At 40.2% G+C, this 13,640-nt stretch overlaps 1 protein-coding gene across 1 annotated transcript; it reads right to left on the minus strand.

Annotated features, from left to right (window-relative positions):
• Nucleotides 1-8,866: 8,866 nt before the first annotated feature.
• On the minus strand, nt 8,867-12,771 carry LOC134633279 (pepsin A-like). The gene is made up of 9 exons (XM_063482155.1): nt 12,716-12,771; nt 12,272-12,422; nt 12,059-12,176; nt 10,465-10,583; nt 9,980-10,176; nt 9,727-9,843; nt 9,484-9,625; nt 9,093-9,191; nt 8,867-9,004 (listed from the first exon to the last, which is right to left on the minus strand). The coding sequence occupies exons 1-9, from the start codon at nt 12,769-12,771 to the stop codon at nt 8,867-8,869; spliced, it is 1,137 nt and encodes a 378-aa protein (XP_063338225.1).
• Nucleotides 12,772-13,640: the final 869 nt, after the last annotated feature.

The following is a 13,640-nucleotide window of genomic DNA, read 5'->3' on the forward strand; positions in this document are numbered from 1 at the left end:
AGAACTGATCGTGGACTTCAGGAAGACAAGGAAACACTTGACCCCTGTTTCAATCCAGGGGGTCAGTGTTGACATTGTGGAGGATTATAAATACCTTGGAGTCCACATTGACAATAAACTGGACTGGGCTAAAAACACTAAAGCACTCTACAGGAAGGGCCAGAGTCGTCTCTATTTTTTGAGGCGACTGAGGTCCTTCAACATCTGCCACAAAATGCTGAGGATTTTCTACGAGTCTGTTGTGGCCAGTGCGATCCTCTATGCTGTTGCATGCTGGGGGAGCAGGCTGAGGGTCGCAGATGCCAACAGACTCGATAAACTGATCCGTAAGGCCAGTAATGTTGTTGGGATGGAGCTGGACTCCCTCAAGGTGGTGTCGGAGAGGCGGATGCTGTCCAAAATAAAGACAATGTTGGATAACACCTCCCACCCACTCCATGACATGCTGGTCAGTCACAGGAGCACGTTCAGTGAGAGACTGAGAGTACCGAAAAGCACCACTGAACGTCACAGGAAATCATTCCTGCCTGTGGCCATCTCCCTGTATAATGCATCTGCTTAACATACTGGTTACTGCTACAACTACACGGTTCTTTTCCAGCTATTTATTATTGTGTGACTTATGTTTCTTTCCTGCTATTTATTATTGTGTGACTTATGTATATATATATATATAGATATATATATATTGTGCTATTCTTAGTTAGCGTGTTGTCTGTTTTGTTAATGTTGGTGTATAATGGAGCACTGTAACAAAGAAATAATTTCCCCCAGGGATCAATAAAGTATTCTGATTCTGATTCTGAAATACTTTCCAAAATATTCTTGTTTTCAAAAATGGTCTCAACTAGTTTTCAGACTATTTTTTTGGCACATTTGAAATATGAGGGCACATTTCAACAGAACTGTCTCAGAAAATATTAAAGATTAAATTTTCGCTTGTCTTTCTTACAATCATAATGAACCAGGCCTTTTAATTTGGGACAGATACGTAAAAAACACACAAATTGCACAAAAGTCCAGCACTCCTACAAAGACACATATTTGAGCACACACTAATAGGAAACTTGAAAAGAAATTGTCACTACTTTTCAAGTAGTGACAATTTCTGTATGTAGTTGTATTTCACAATACTGTAAAATAAAGGCTGTACTTCTCAACATTAAATTCTCAGTCACATAAAAAAAAGAAACAGATCATAAGTATTGGCTAGGTAGAGTATAAAAACATTCAAGCTATCCTGTTGCCTGCTTGTGCCCCATATTTGTGTGCACACTGGTAAAAAAACTTCACTTTGTAAGACAACTAGTTAGAAGTTCTGAATGGTATATAGTTATATTTCACAAAAATGAAAAATGTAGAGTTCTGTAACAGAAAAACAAAAATATCAATAGATAATCAGAATAAAAACAAATTCTGGAGTTTTCAGAATAAGATATTTTTGATGCCGCAAAGACTGTTTTAATACAAAAAGGTATAGTTTCCCAAAGGTCATGACTTAAAGGTGATTATTTAGCTTTGAACATACCTGACACAAGCTCACCATTTTCACACCATACATTGCAGCACCTCATTACAGAAACTGGTTACAGTTTCATGTCACTTATGCTTTAATTATGGTGGATACCTGATTCAAAAACAAATTCCATTCTCACAATCGGTACAATCTGTACATGTTTTGAAAGAGGTAATTGATGTCATTCTTGTAAAAATGACAAAGTGACCTCTTAGGAAATAAATCACATCCTTACTCACTTCAGGACACACATTGTTCTCTGGTAGAGACTTGAGCCATCTGGCTTGACCAGTACGGTGGACAAGATTTTCTGACCTTTTGACTCTCCTGAACTTGTGCTCCTTGTAGATCATGTTTGTAGCATTCTTAGTAGGTCCTATCAGACATTTTCTCACTGACTCTAACCTCTTTTCTGAACTTAGCACCAACCTTTACCAACATCGCCCTTATTTATACAAATCCCTAAGGAAATTATGTTGTTTTAAAGTATTCTGATTCTGATTCTTGAAGAAGATTGTGTTAAACAGTCAAACAGTCCACTGTGCATTCTTAGTACCTCCACAGGAATATGGACTATGCCATTGATATATGTGGAAAAAAATGTGTCTTATTTAATCCTGATAATTGTGTGACAGGCTACAGATTTATTTTACAGTATATAGGTTGGAAGAGAAATTCACTGGAGCTATAAAAATACAGTTTATGGGGCTGTCATGGTAAGATAAATTATTCTGTTATATTTAAGTTTTATAGTGGGGTTTTTGAACCAAGTCTTTTAATTGGTTAGCATTTTTAAATGATGAGCAGCTTATAAATGACAGATTTTCTAATGATTTGTTCATCATGAATAATGACCAAAAAGCATATACAAAACCGATTCAACTTTAGATTTTTGATACTGCAAAAATGATCTAGCTTTGGCCAGATCCACCACATTTTGGGCTCTGTTGAAGGTGGAATACTACTGTCATGTTGCCACCTTCAGCACTAAAGCCAGTGAGGCAGCCATAGTTCTGGGACTATGGGGGAAATGTAACAGAAGAATTTTAGTTTTAGGGAATGTGTAGAGAAGTTAGAAAATATACGTGGTTGGATGTATGTGGTGTAACAGCAGTCTGGCAAGGAAGGAGTGGCTAGCAGGTCCAGCGGGCATGTGGTGTGGAGGTTAGCTGGATAGCTCAAGGCCAGCCAATTAAGTCAGCAGACCTGTATTTGACCTTAGCAGCATAAGACCAAACAAGCCAGGTCTCAGCGGCTCTACTCTGTCCGTACATACATGTGCAGGGCATGGGTATGCGCCAGTCCCATTACTATGGTGAGGTCTTTCTCAGAACAGACACATGAGCAGCATGCACTGAAAAAAAGGCCATGTTGGATTTACTTGATTCAATAGTGGACATTGGTTGCACACAAATGTTTTGCTTTGGCAGAAACTTAAACAACTGAGTTAAATCAACACAACTTATTCATATTCAGTAAACCTGTGCATTTTGTGTTCATAAAGCGTGATTGAAACATGTTTAGATGAAGTAAGTTGAGCTCTTGAAATAGTTTAATCCTTCACAATTTTGTCATTTTATTTCAACACTATTCAATAACCTTTACCACAGTACTACTTGATCACTTAAATACTACATGTTGTCTTCATATTACATAATGTTCAACAAAGTCTAGTTAACACAGAAGTTGAATATCCATTCTACAACAACTAACATCCTTCTATCTTTATCCTGGTTGCAGGGGGCTAGGTTACGAGGCAGGGTACACACTGGACAGCTCAGAGGTCAATCACATAGAGACAAACAACAATTTGCATCCACATTCATAGTGAATTTAGAATCACCAATCAACCTAAGCTAACTCTAATAACTGCATGACTTTTAACTGTGGGAGGACACCAGAATACCCAGAGAGAAACCAGTGCAAATTAGCCATATTGTGGATTTGAACCCAGGACCTTCTTACCGTGAGGCAACAGCGCTAACCACCATGTCACCAATCCAGGGTTGACAGAAGTAGGAAAGCTATGATTTCAAGGCTTGATGCAGAATTTTCTGTACGTTTTTGTCCTTGACAGGTTAAACCACAATAAATAGTGATAGCAAACACATTGTGTGTGTGTAGTGATCTGACTCTTATAACTCTAGTGATTTTCCTGCAGTTTGAAATCTCATGTGATCTTGTTAATTTCTTGAGTCCAGCAACTAACCACTCCTACTAGATTGTATCATGTCATCTCAACAAGAACAAATTAAGTTGTTGAATTTCGTACAGATCCTACATGGTTTAATTACGTTCAAGACAGAAACATGAAAATTGTGTTCAAATTACAAGGTAGACTTTTTTTAATGTAACAACCACCCAATTTACTTCTTTCGGTATACCAAAAAAGGTAGAGGCGGCTGTTCGACTTGACTGAGATGGATGCCTTCCTCAAACCACGATCCAAAGCGCATGCGACTGAAATCCTGTGCAGTGTTGCGAGATTTAACATTGCTATATCATTGACTTACTTCACTCGAACATGATATGAACAATTTAATCTACCCGCTCTGCATTTTACGTAGTTTCTACACTATATAGTTACACTTAACTTTAAACCATGAGGCAATTGTATTAAATACACGCAAGATGCTTACATAAATCCAAGAGCTGGCCAATCCCTTTTTTTCAGTGTGTAATAGCTGCCAGAGTATACTCACACACCCACTAGGAGACCCCCCCCCCCCCCTAGTGGTGCTATAACACAATAAGGGATTGTTACACTGGGCAATGAAGGGATTGGACCAAAACCAAAATAAATCATTAGTTGTCACATTTTTGTGGAATGCCACCCTGCAGAAGCCAAAAAAATCTGAATGAGCCATAAAACATGACTACAGACCTGTGGCTCTGACATCTGTGGTCATGATGTCATTTGAGTGCCTGGTCCTCTCCTACCTCAAGACCCTCACGGCCCCCCTCCTCGACCCCCTGCAGTTTTTCATACAGAGCAAACAGGTCTGTAGATGATGCTATCAACATGGCTCTACACTTCATCCTGCAGCATCTGGACTCCCCAGGAACCTACGCCAGGATCCTGTTTGTGGACCTCAGCTCTGCCTTCAACACCATCCTTCCAGACCATCTCCAAGGCAAGCTTTCCCAGATGAATGTGCCTGATCCCATCTGCCGGTGGATCACTGACTTCCTGACAGACAGGAAGCAGCATGTGAGGCTGGGGAAGAATGTCTCGGACTCCCGGACATCAGCACCGGCTCCCCCCCAGGGCTGTGTACTTTCTCCTCTGCTCTTCTCCTTGTACACTAACTGCTGAACCTCCACCCACCAGTCTGTCAAGCTAATTAAGTTTGCAGATGACACCATCGTTATCGGACTCTTCTCGGATGGGGATGAGTCTGCCTACAGGAGGGAGGTTGAACGTCTGGTGTCCTGGTGCAGCCACAACAACCTAGTGCTGAACGCCCAGAAGACAGTGGAGATTATTGTGGACTTCAGGAAGCACACAGCCCCACTCCCCCCCATCATCCTGACTGACACCCTCATCACCACTGTGGACTCATTCCGCCTTCTGGGTACCACCATCACCCAGGACCTCAAGTGGGAGCCCACCATCACCTCTGTCATAAAGAAAGCCCAGCAGAGGATGTACTTCCTGAGGCAGCTGAAGAAATTCAACCTGGCAACACGGACGATGATGCAATTCTACACTGCAATCATCGAGTCCATCCTCACCTCCTCCATCACCGTGTCGTGTGCTGGAGCCACCATCAGGGACAAACAGAGACTGCAGCGTGTTGTGCGCTCTGCTGAGAAGGTGATTGGCTGCAGACTCCCATCTCTGCAGGACCTGTACACCTCCAGGAAACTGGGGCGTGCAGCTCGGTTCATAGCTGACCCTTCTCACCCTGGACACAGTCTTTTTGACCTGCTCCCCTCAGGCAGGAGGCTCCAGTCCATTTGGACCAGAACCTCTCACCAAAAAAAAAGTTTCTTCCCTCTGCTGTTGGACTCATGAACAATAACCATATGACTATTCCCACCAGAAACACATGACCCTATACTGTGTTCTCTGCATCTGTTCCATTGTTGCACTGATCATTACCTGCTTAACACTTCTAATTTTTATTTTTATTTAAGTGTTGTCTTACAGTATGCTTTGCACTAAGTACTGCAGCAATTTCCTAAAGTTGTAAACCTGCTCAACACTTGGCAATAAAACCCTTTCTGATTCAGATTCTGATTCTGAAAAATAAGATATTCTGATTTTATATCATTATGTTCCCCAAAAATATTATGTGACCTATAGTTTCACTTCATATTTTCCACTTTCTTGTCTGCACTTCGCCTACAATGCCCGCATCCATACATCCTTAATCAGGGAAACAAAATACAAGAATATAAGAGTCCACTGGCTAAAAGTAGCGTACGTGTTCATATAAAAGGGGACACCTGTCAACTGTAACCCACCTTCATTGGTTCAATAATTTAATGTCCACACCACAGTTTGAGAACCACTGTGATATATAAATACATGTTTTATCCATTCCTGCTATACCTAACAGTGTGCTCAAGTTAAATGATCTTGTAAATAACATTCAGCATTGCAATTTCATTGAATACAACCATCTTCTTCTATTTTCTGCTGTGTCTTTAGGGGTCGCCATCTCATCCTATCCCTAGCATCCTCGTCTGTCACAACAACCTTCTGGGTGTCGTCCTTTACTATATGCATAAATGTACCGCTGTTTTTTATCTCCTTGCCAGTAGCTCCATACTCAACATCATTTGTCCAGTGTATCCACTATCCTTCCTCTGCACATGTCCAAAGCATCTCAGCTTTGTAACCTCATTGGGAGCAGGTTTTTGATTAAGTACATAAGAAGGACAGCTCAGATTCAGTGGTTGGGAGATAAAGTCAGAGAGGCAAAGGCTTTCAACACACTTTTACTTCAGAGAAAAGCAGTAGTTCTTACGTCTTTCTGGAATCCCCCACTTCAGAAGCCTGAAGTGCTTCAGAAGCCAAACAATTTGAATCATTCATTAACAGTAAAAAAAAAGATCCAAGGGGAATTTTAATTTTATTTATATTTTTTTTAATAATTTTTTTTTATAATTAGGGGCCCATTGTTAAATGCTCAGTTATAATTTCATGTAATTACGTTCCCACAACATTCAGTTATCTAACTTTTACTTGCACCCCACCTAGGATGACCACATCCTTGTATCCTAAGTCAGGGACACAGAGTATGTTTGTGCATTTTTCAGGAATAGACTAAGTTTGTTTTTGTTTGTTTTTTTTGGCCGATGTTAAAAAAATTATGTTCCAAATTTTGCTTGTAAAAGACAAAAACACAACATAAGTACTAAATGTATTTCCATCTTCTATCCCAATCACAGTTAGAAATGTTTTCCGCACTTGCATTAATAATAATAATGGACTACATTTATATAGTGCTTTTCGAGACCCTCAAAGCGCTTTACAATTCCATGATTCATTCACTCTCACATTCACACACTGGTGGAGGCAAGCTACAGTTGTAGCCACAGCTGCCCTGGGGCAGACTGACAGAAGCGAGGCTGCCATATCGCACCATCGGCCCCTCTGGCCATCACCAGTAGACAGTAGGTAAAGTGTCTTGCCCAAGGACACAATGACCAAGACAGACAGAGCAGGGGATCAAACCGGCAACCTTCTGGTTACAAGATGAGCTTCCCAACCCCCTGAACCACGGTAATGCTGTTTTGGATGCACATTTTTGTTTTTTATTTTTGTAAGAGTCAAATACTGTTACTTCATTAAATATCATTTTGTGAAATTGAAAAAGTTAACTTAATAATTCACAGTTGCCTTCGAACAGTTTTACCCACTTACTGTACAGTTACTTTTTACAAAATTACTGTTGTGTTTCTTCTTATCTGTGGAAGTTTCCATCACATTCCACATATATCTTCATAGCTTGTGACTCGCTCGCAAATCTTCTTGTTGAATAAAGCACTGCATGGCATCCTGGTGGAAAACTGCTATATCTAACAGTGCGCTCATGTGAAATTATCTTTTGAACAGTTTCACGCATGCACAGCATTTGTCAGGGTCGCACGGTTCCCCTACCGGTCGACCTGCCTGTGTTGGGGTGTGTGTGTTTTTTCCTCTTTTTTTCCTCTGTGACAGAATTTGAGTTTCACATAGAAAAAGATAATGAAAACATAAAAAAACAACAACAATCTTCTTCTTCTGTTACACCAACCCTCTACATGTCCTTCAGTACATGCATGAGTCTTTTTTTCTTCCTCCTGCCCACAAACTTCCTATTTGTCCAATATATCCACTATCCCTCCTTTGCAGCAAACCATCTCAACCTTGCCTCACTAACTTTGTCTGCAAACTGTTCAACCTGAGCTGTCCCTGTGATGTAATCATTTCTAATCCTGTCCCCCCCAGTCGGTCCCAATGAAACTGAACATTTCAGTCAGTTGTTTGTATCGCCACAGCATGTTATTCAGAAACTAGAAATAGTTCTCTGCTACAGCATACTTACGCCATCTGGTTTCATCATGTCATGTTGTGATTTTAGTATTCAGACACAACTCCTTTGACACATGTTGCTATGATAGGTGCTGTTTTATAGTTTAACTATTTAGTGCTGATCTTTCTGTTTTAGGTTACAGATTTCACATGACCCTCTATGAGCAAGCACTTTGGCGACAGTGGGAAGGAAAAACTATCTTTTAACAGGAAGAAACCTCCGGCAGAAGCAGGCTCAGGGAGGGGCGGCCATCTGCCATGACCGGTTGGATTCGCCCAGCTCTAACCAGATGCTAATCCTGCTCCCTATGAAGGTGTGCTTGACAAGGTGGCCCTCTGGTCAAGCCCTCCTACTTCAGCTACACTCTCTTCTAAATCTGTGCACTTGTTAGAATTTAGTGGCCCAGAAAAGTAGGTTCAAAGGTTCTATTAATTTTTAAGCCTAGAGTAACCTGTAAGAACCTGTTTTTACCTTTACTGTTTCACAACTGGGTAAAAAAGGAATGTCCACAATTTGTAATGCAGGATATTTTATTAAAGCCATTTAATAGAAGCAAATCAAAAGCCTAATCAAATAATAAAAATCATATAATCAACTCACTTTAATGTTACAATTAACCTACCCTGCGCTGATGCTGATTTCTAATACCGATGCTGAGAGGAAAGATGAGCTTTTGGCAATATAGTGCACGTGAGATGTATGATGTGCCAAAAAAAATCAAACACATCATGGATTTAACTCTTTTTAATATATTTTTTGATGCTGGAAAGACTTCTATAACAAAAAGATTTATAGGCTCTTGAAGGAGTTGACTTGAGGATGATTATCTTGCTTTGGCCAGACCCACCACATTCTGGTCTCTGTTGTAGATGGAATAGTACTGTCTGAGGAAGACATCACCCAGGATCCACAGGTTGCCACCTTCAGCACTGAAGCCAGTGAGGCAGCCATAGTTCTGGGACTAGGGGAGATGTAACAGAAGAACTTTAGTTTTAGGGAATTGAAGAGAAGTTGGAAAATACACAGTCAATTAGGAAAGAAATGCTTACCTCACTGACATAGGCAGAGGCTGGGAGAGGGAACTGCTGTCCATTGATGTTAAAGATCACATCTGGCAGTTGACCAACATCGTTGCAGTTGACAATGTACTGGGAGAAAAGAAAAAGTAAAAGAAAATCATCTGACATTAATTTATGTAAACTTTCATAGTTGTTCAAACTATTCTTGCAGTAAATCAGACATGAAGATTCATATAATTCATGTCTACGTGCAAGTTTTGAAGCTGCAGCAGCCTGCTAACTTGTCGAATATAGCGAAAAACACGGAACATGGGCAGCCCAAAAAGTTTCAAAATTAGCTTAAATATGTGATGAGTATCAATTTTATCAGAATAATTGGTACTGTGATCAGAAATCTTTTTCAAAATTTTTTGTCACTTACATCTCCATTCAGACTAAAAGCTCCCATCCAAACACTGATGCTATCAATGTCGCTTTGAGGTCCAACGACCAGAGAGGTTCCAGTGTCCACAATAGCCTGACAGCCACCATAACAAGCCACAACCTGACCATTAACAGTAATGCTGGAGTGGACAAAACAGTATGCATCAGGGAAAACACTTCTTTGCCAATAAGCTCTATAATGATTCTGAAATAAATATAAAGCTGTAACTTTTGGTTTTACCTGTCAACTGTGATCTGCCAGTACAGTTCATGGGAGAGAGGAATCCAGGTGATGGAACCAGAGTAGTGATTGGTATCAACACCACCAAAGGTCACCACACTGCCTCCCTGATTGTTACTACAAAAACCCCCAACAAAACAGAGCTTACATGTAAACAACACTGAAACTACGAATCAGTTTCAGAGTCCAAATTGATAAACGAGGCATCTATAAATGATTTCCAGTGTCAGGTTAAATACTGCATAATACTTACGAACTCAGATACACGGAGAAGAGGTCCTGCTCGACAAGGCCCTCTTTCACCATGTTGTCGAATACGGGTGTCGCACTGGAGGCAGACAGACTTGGGTAGGCCAGACCAAGTATACCATCAGTCTGCATGTACTTCATGAAGGGGGCCTCAGTTTGGCTCAAACCAAAGATCTGGTTTGTCACAGCCAGACCAGCAACCTGCCAACCAAAGATGAAGCCAGTACAGAGTTTGAAAACCAGTGGTGTTAGATAATTACATTTACTTAAGTAAAGCCCTATTTTGAAGTATTTACACTTTGAGTATTTCAACTTCCAGTCATTTTATTAATTTCCAGTTAAAACCAAAACCACTCAATTTGCTTTGTTGTCAAAAATGATTTCTAAATAACTCCTCTATTTTTTTATATTTTACTAACATTTAGCAGCAATACTTTTTGAGGCAATCATTATAATTGTGAACGGATTTCAATGAATTTAAATTCTCACCGTCACGGTGTCATATCCCAAGAAGCCAGTCATGCTGCCAGTGCCATAATCTATATGGAGAGGCTTTCCATCTTTTCTGTAGGTCCTGCTCTTGCCAGGGTTAAACTTGGCATGTTTATCTAAAAATAGTGTGTAAAAATAGTGTGTGAAAATATATCAATCCATCCATTTCCTACTGCTTATATGAGTTCAGGTTGCATGGGCAACAGTCTAATCAGAGAAGCCCAGACTTCCCTCACTCCAGCCACCTTTTCCAGCTTATCAATAGTTCACTTGTACACTCAGCTGTTTCTTCACCAAATGGCTATGTATACCACAGAATACCTAAAGGGATGTAATTAAATGTTTTCTTCAAGTTCACAAAACACATGAAAATTGTTTTTGCAAACTCTCACACACCCTCAAATATCTTACCTAATGTTCTGTAACAAGGATAAAAAACAGAATTGTTGCAGAGACTTGTCAGCCATGTCACCCTTACAACATCCAGAGCCTTAAAGAACCCAGGGAGAACCTCATGCACCCCAGGGGCCTTGCTACTGAGCAGTTGTTTACCTACATCAGTGATTTGAGCCCCATTAATAAACCAGTCCCCCTTCATACCTGGACTCTGATTTCCAGGTGTGATGGTGAGACTGACGAGATTTTCAGTGTGTACTTCCATTGCCTGATTACATATTCAGTTGAGGTCATCAGACTCCAGCTCAAACTGGATGCTAGAGGTGGAAATGAGGCCTCTGCCAGACATTTCCTGTATACCCTTACTATACCTTTAGGTACCACAGGCTTGTCACCTGATATAACTCCCCACCAGGTGGAGATGAGCTGATAATTCAGCTTCTCTCTTCACTCGACTGTCCAAGGCATATGGCGGTAGATATGATGATCCAATTAGAAAACTGATAATTAACCTGTGACCTTGGGTGTCCTGGTGCCATGTGTACTCATGGACCATGTTCTGCACCCTTAATGTTCACTCATGGTACTTTTTATGGAGAAACTGTGATTAGCACTGAAGTCCAGGCTCAGATTGGGCAGGCTTTTCCCCCTTATTATACCCTCCAAGACGTTGACCTTTGACATTGGTGAAGTCACCAAGCAGATCAATGGGACTGCCAGATGGAGCATGCTCCAGCACATACCTATTGTCTCCAAAAAAGTTGACTACTCTCAACTGTTTTTTGGCTAATAGGCATAAACCACCCTCAGGATTTATTTCCCGCAGGGTAGCAACCAGGAGATACAAGAATACCCACCCGTGCCTGCTCACCTAGGGCAACTTCAGAGTGGACCAGAGTCCAAACCTGCCCAAGATGTTGGTGAGCCCAACTATATCTACCCAAAACCTCTCAGTTTTGCACACCAGCACAAGCTCCTTCCCCACCAATGAAGTTACATATATTCACAACACTCATCCTCGAGCCTGTATCCCAGGGCTGGCTCCAGGATGCTCCAGGATGGGACCCAGTTAATTGCGTCCCAGGCAGTTTAAACTGCACCTTAGATTTTTATTATTTTTTTTAATTTTAGGAGTTTTCAGTATCACATTATTGCTTTGTGTGGAAATACATAATGCATATACAGATGTACATACTGCAGGCTGCACTGGTGCAGTAGATGGAAGGAACCCACAGGTTAGATGAGCCAGTGTCAAATATGACTTTAAAGGACTGAGGTGGAGTTCCAATTGAGATGACTCCATAGTAAGACAACTGGAGAAGAAGAACAGATACCAAGATTATTCTTGAGACATTTGTCAAAGCTCTGAGGGCAACTATATGTTCAAGCTTTAGCTGCTTTTACTCACACCAGCATCATTGGTCATGGATTCAGAGCCCACAGCAGACAACCCATTAAACTTGGCCGTGGGTTTGTATGGGTATTTTTGCCTATACGTCTCCCATGCATTCTGTTCCTCCAAGACCTCCCTGGCACTCTTACCCTTTTCCAGAGAGAACCTAAGAATCATCAACGTAAAAACATATTTTTCACATTAGGTTAAATCCTAAAACTTTTTATTGAAATATAAAGAGGTGTTTTTTCATACTAGCAGCCTCTTAAAAGTTTTATTATTTATGCATAAGTATGTACAGTAGATGCTTCTTTTATTTCAATGGACCTGTCACTGTGTCATATATGTCTATAATTGCTTTAGACAAGCATATGAACTTGGTAGGTTGCAGGAAAATAGGAGAAACAAATAAAAAATAACAAAGACAGTAAATGATGATTTATAGTCTGTTTGACTTACTGAACGAGGCACTCGGAGAGTGATACCATGGCAAACACAGCAAAAGCCCACTTCATTGTTTTGACTCTTTGCGCAACTGCAGTAGAAAACAATGCATAAAAGACCAGAAAACTTTACTTCAATAGTAAAATAGTAAGTGTAAAACTTTGTTGAAGGACCTATCTGTAGACTCTAAAGCATGAGTGGCATATATTTTTATACAGGTAGAATGATATTTTTATGTAATCCAATAAAATAAAAGCTCATTATATATAGCGCTTTTATTTACTACATTTATTCAAAAGTCAAATAAAGTCTACATATCTATGTGTGCACCAAGTCTCGCCAAGTCTCTGTGAAAGCGATAGCCTATCATTGTTATGAACTTTTAGTTCATAAGCCAAACACAAAGAACCACTTACTGCTTAAGAGACAGAGCATGAAAATGGACAGCATATCCTCGGTTGTTGCAGCAAGTGTAAAAAAGTGATCCCCTTAAACAAATTTTTAGTGTTAGTGTTGTTATTTTGCCCTGATTTATTAGTTCTGTTATTAGTTAGCTAACATAAAAAAATGCAAATCTATTAGTCGCAAACAACTTGTGATGTCATGTTGTGTACTGGCACAAGATGGCGCTAAACATTTTCTCAAAACTTTAAGCACTTGTTTCTTAAATCCAGCTTCACAGACAGTCCATCATCTATGTCAGTTTTTGAGAGCAGGGCTCCAGGATGGAAATTAGCCTTTGTACACGTACTGTTTCTTGTTTAAAGTTAGAATTTTGTTCCTCTTTTTAAAGGTATGCTGAACTATTTAACTCAAAGTGTGTGCAGAAGATAAAGCTATGAAAATATATAAACAAAATAAAAATTTGGATAACAATAATGTGAATACTTAAACAGCCGTCAGGATGTGGTGCATGCATACTGTGTGACTGGAAAGTCTC

This window comes from Pelmatolapia mariae, linkage group LG8 (assembly GCF_036321145.2).
Source record: "Pelmatolapia mariae isolate MD_Pm_ZW linkage group LG8, Pm_UMD_F_2, whole genome shotgun sequence".
NCBI classification, from domain to species: Eukaryota; Metazoa; Chordata; class Actinopteri; order Cichliformes; family Cichlidae; genus Pelmatolapia; species Pelmatolapia mariae.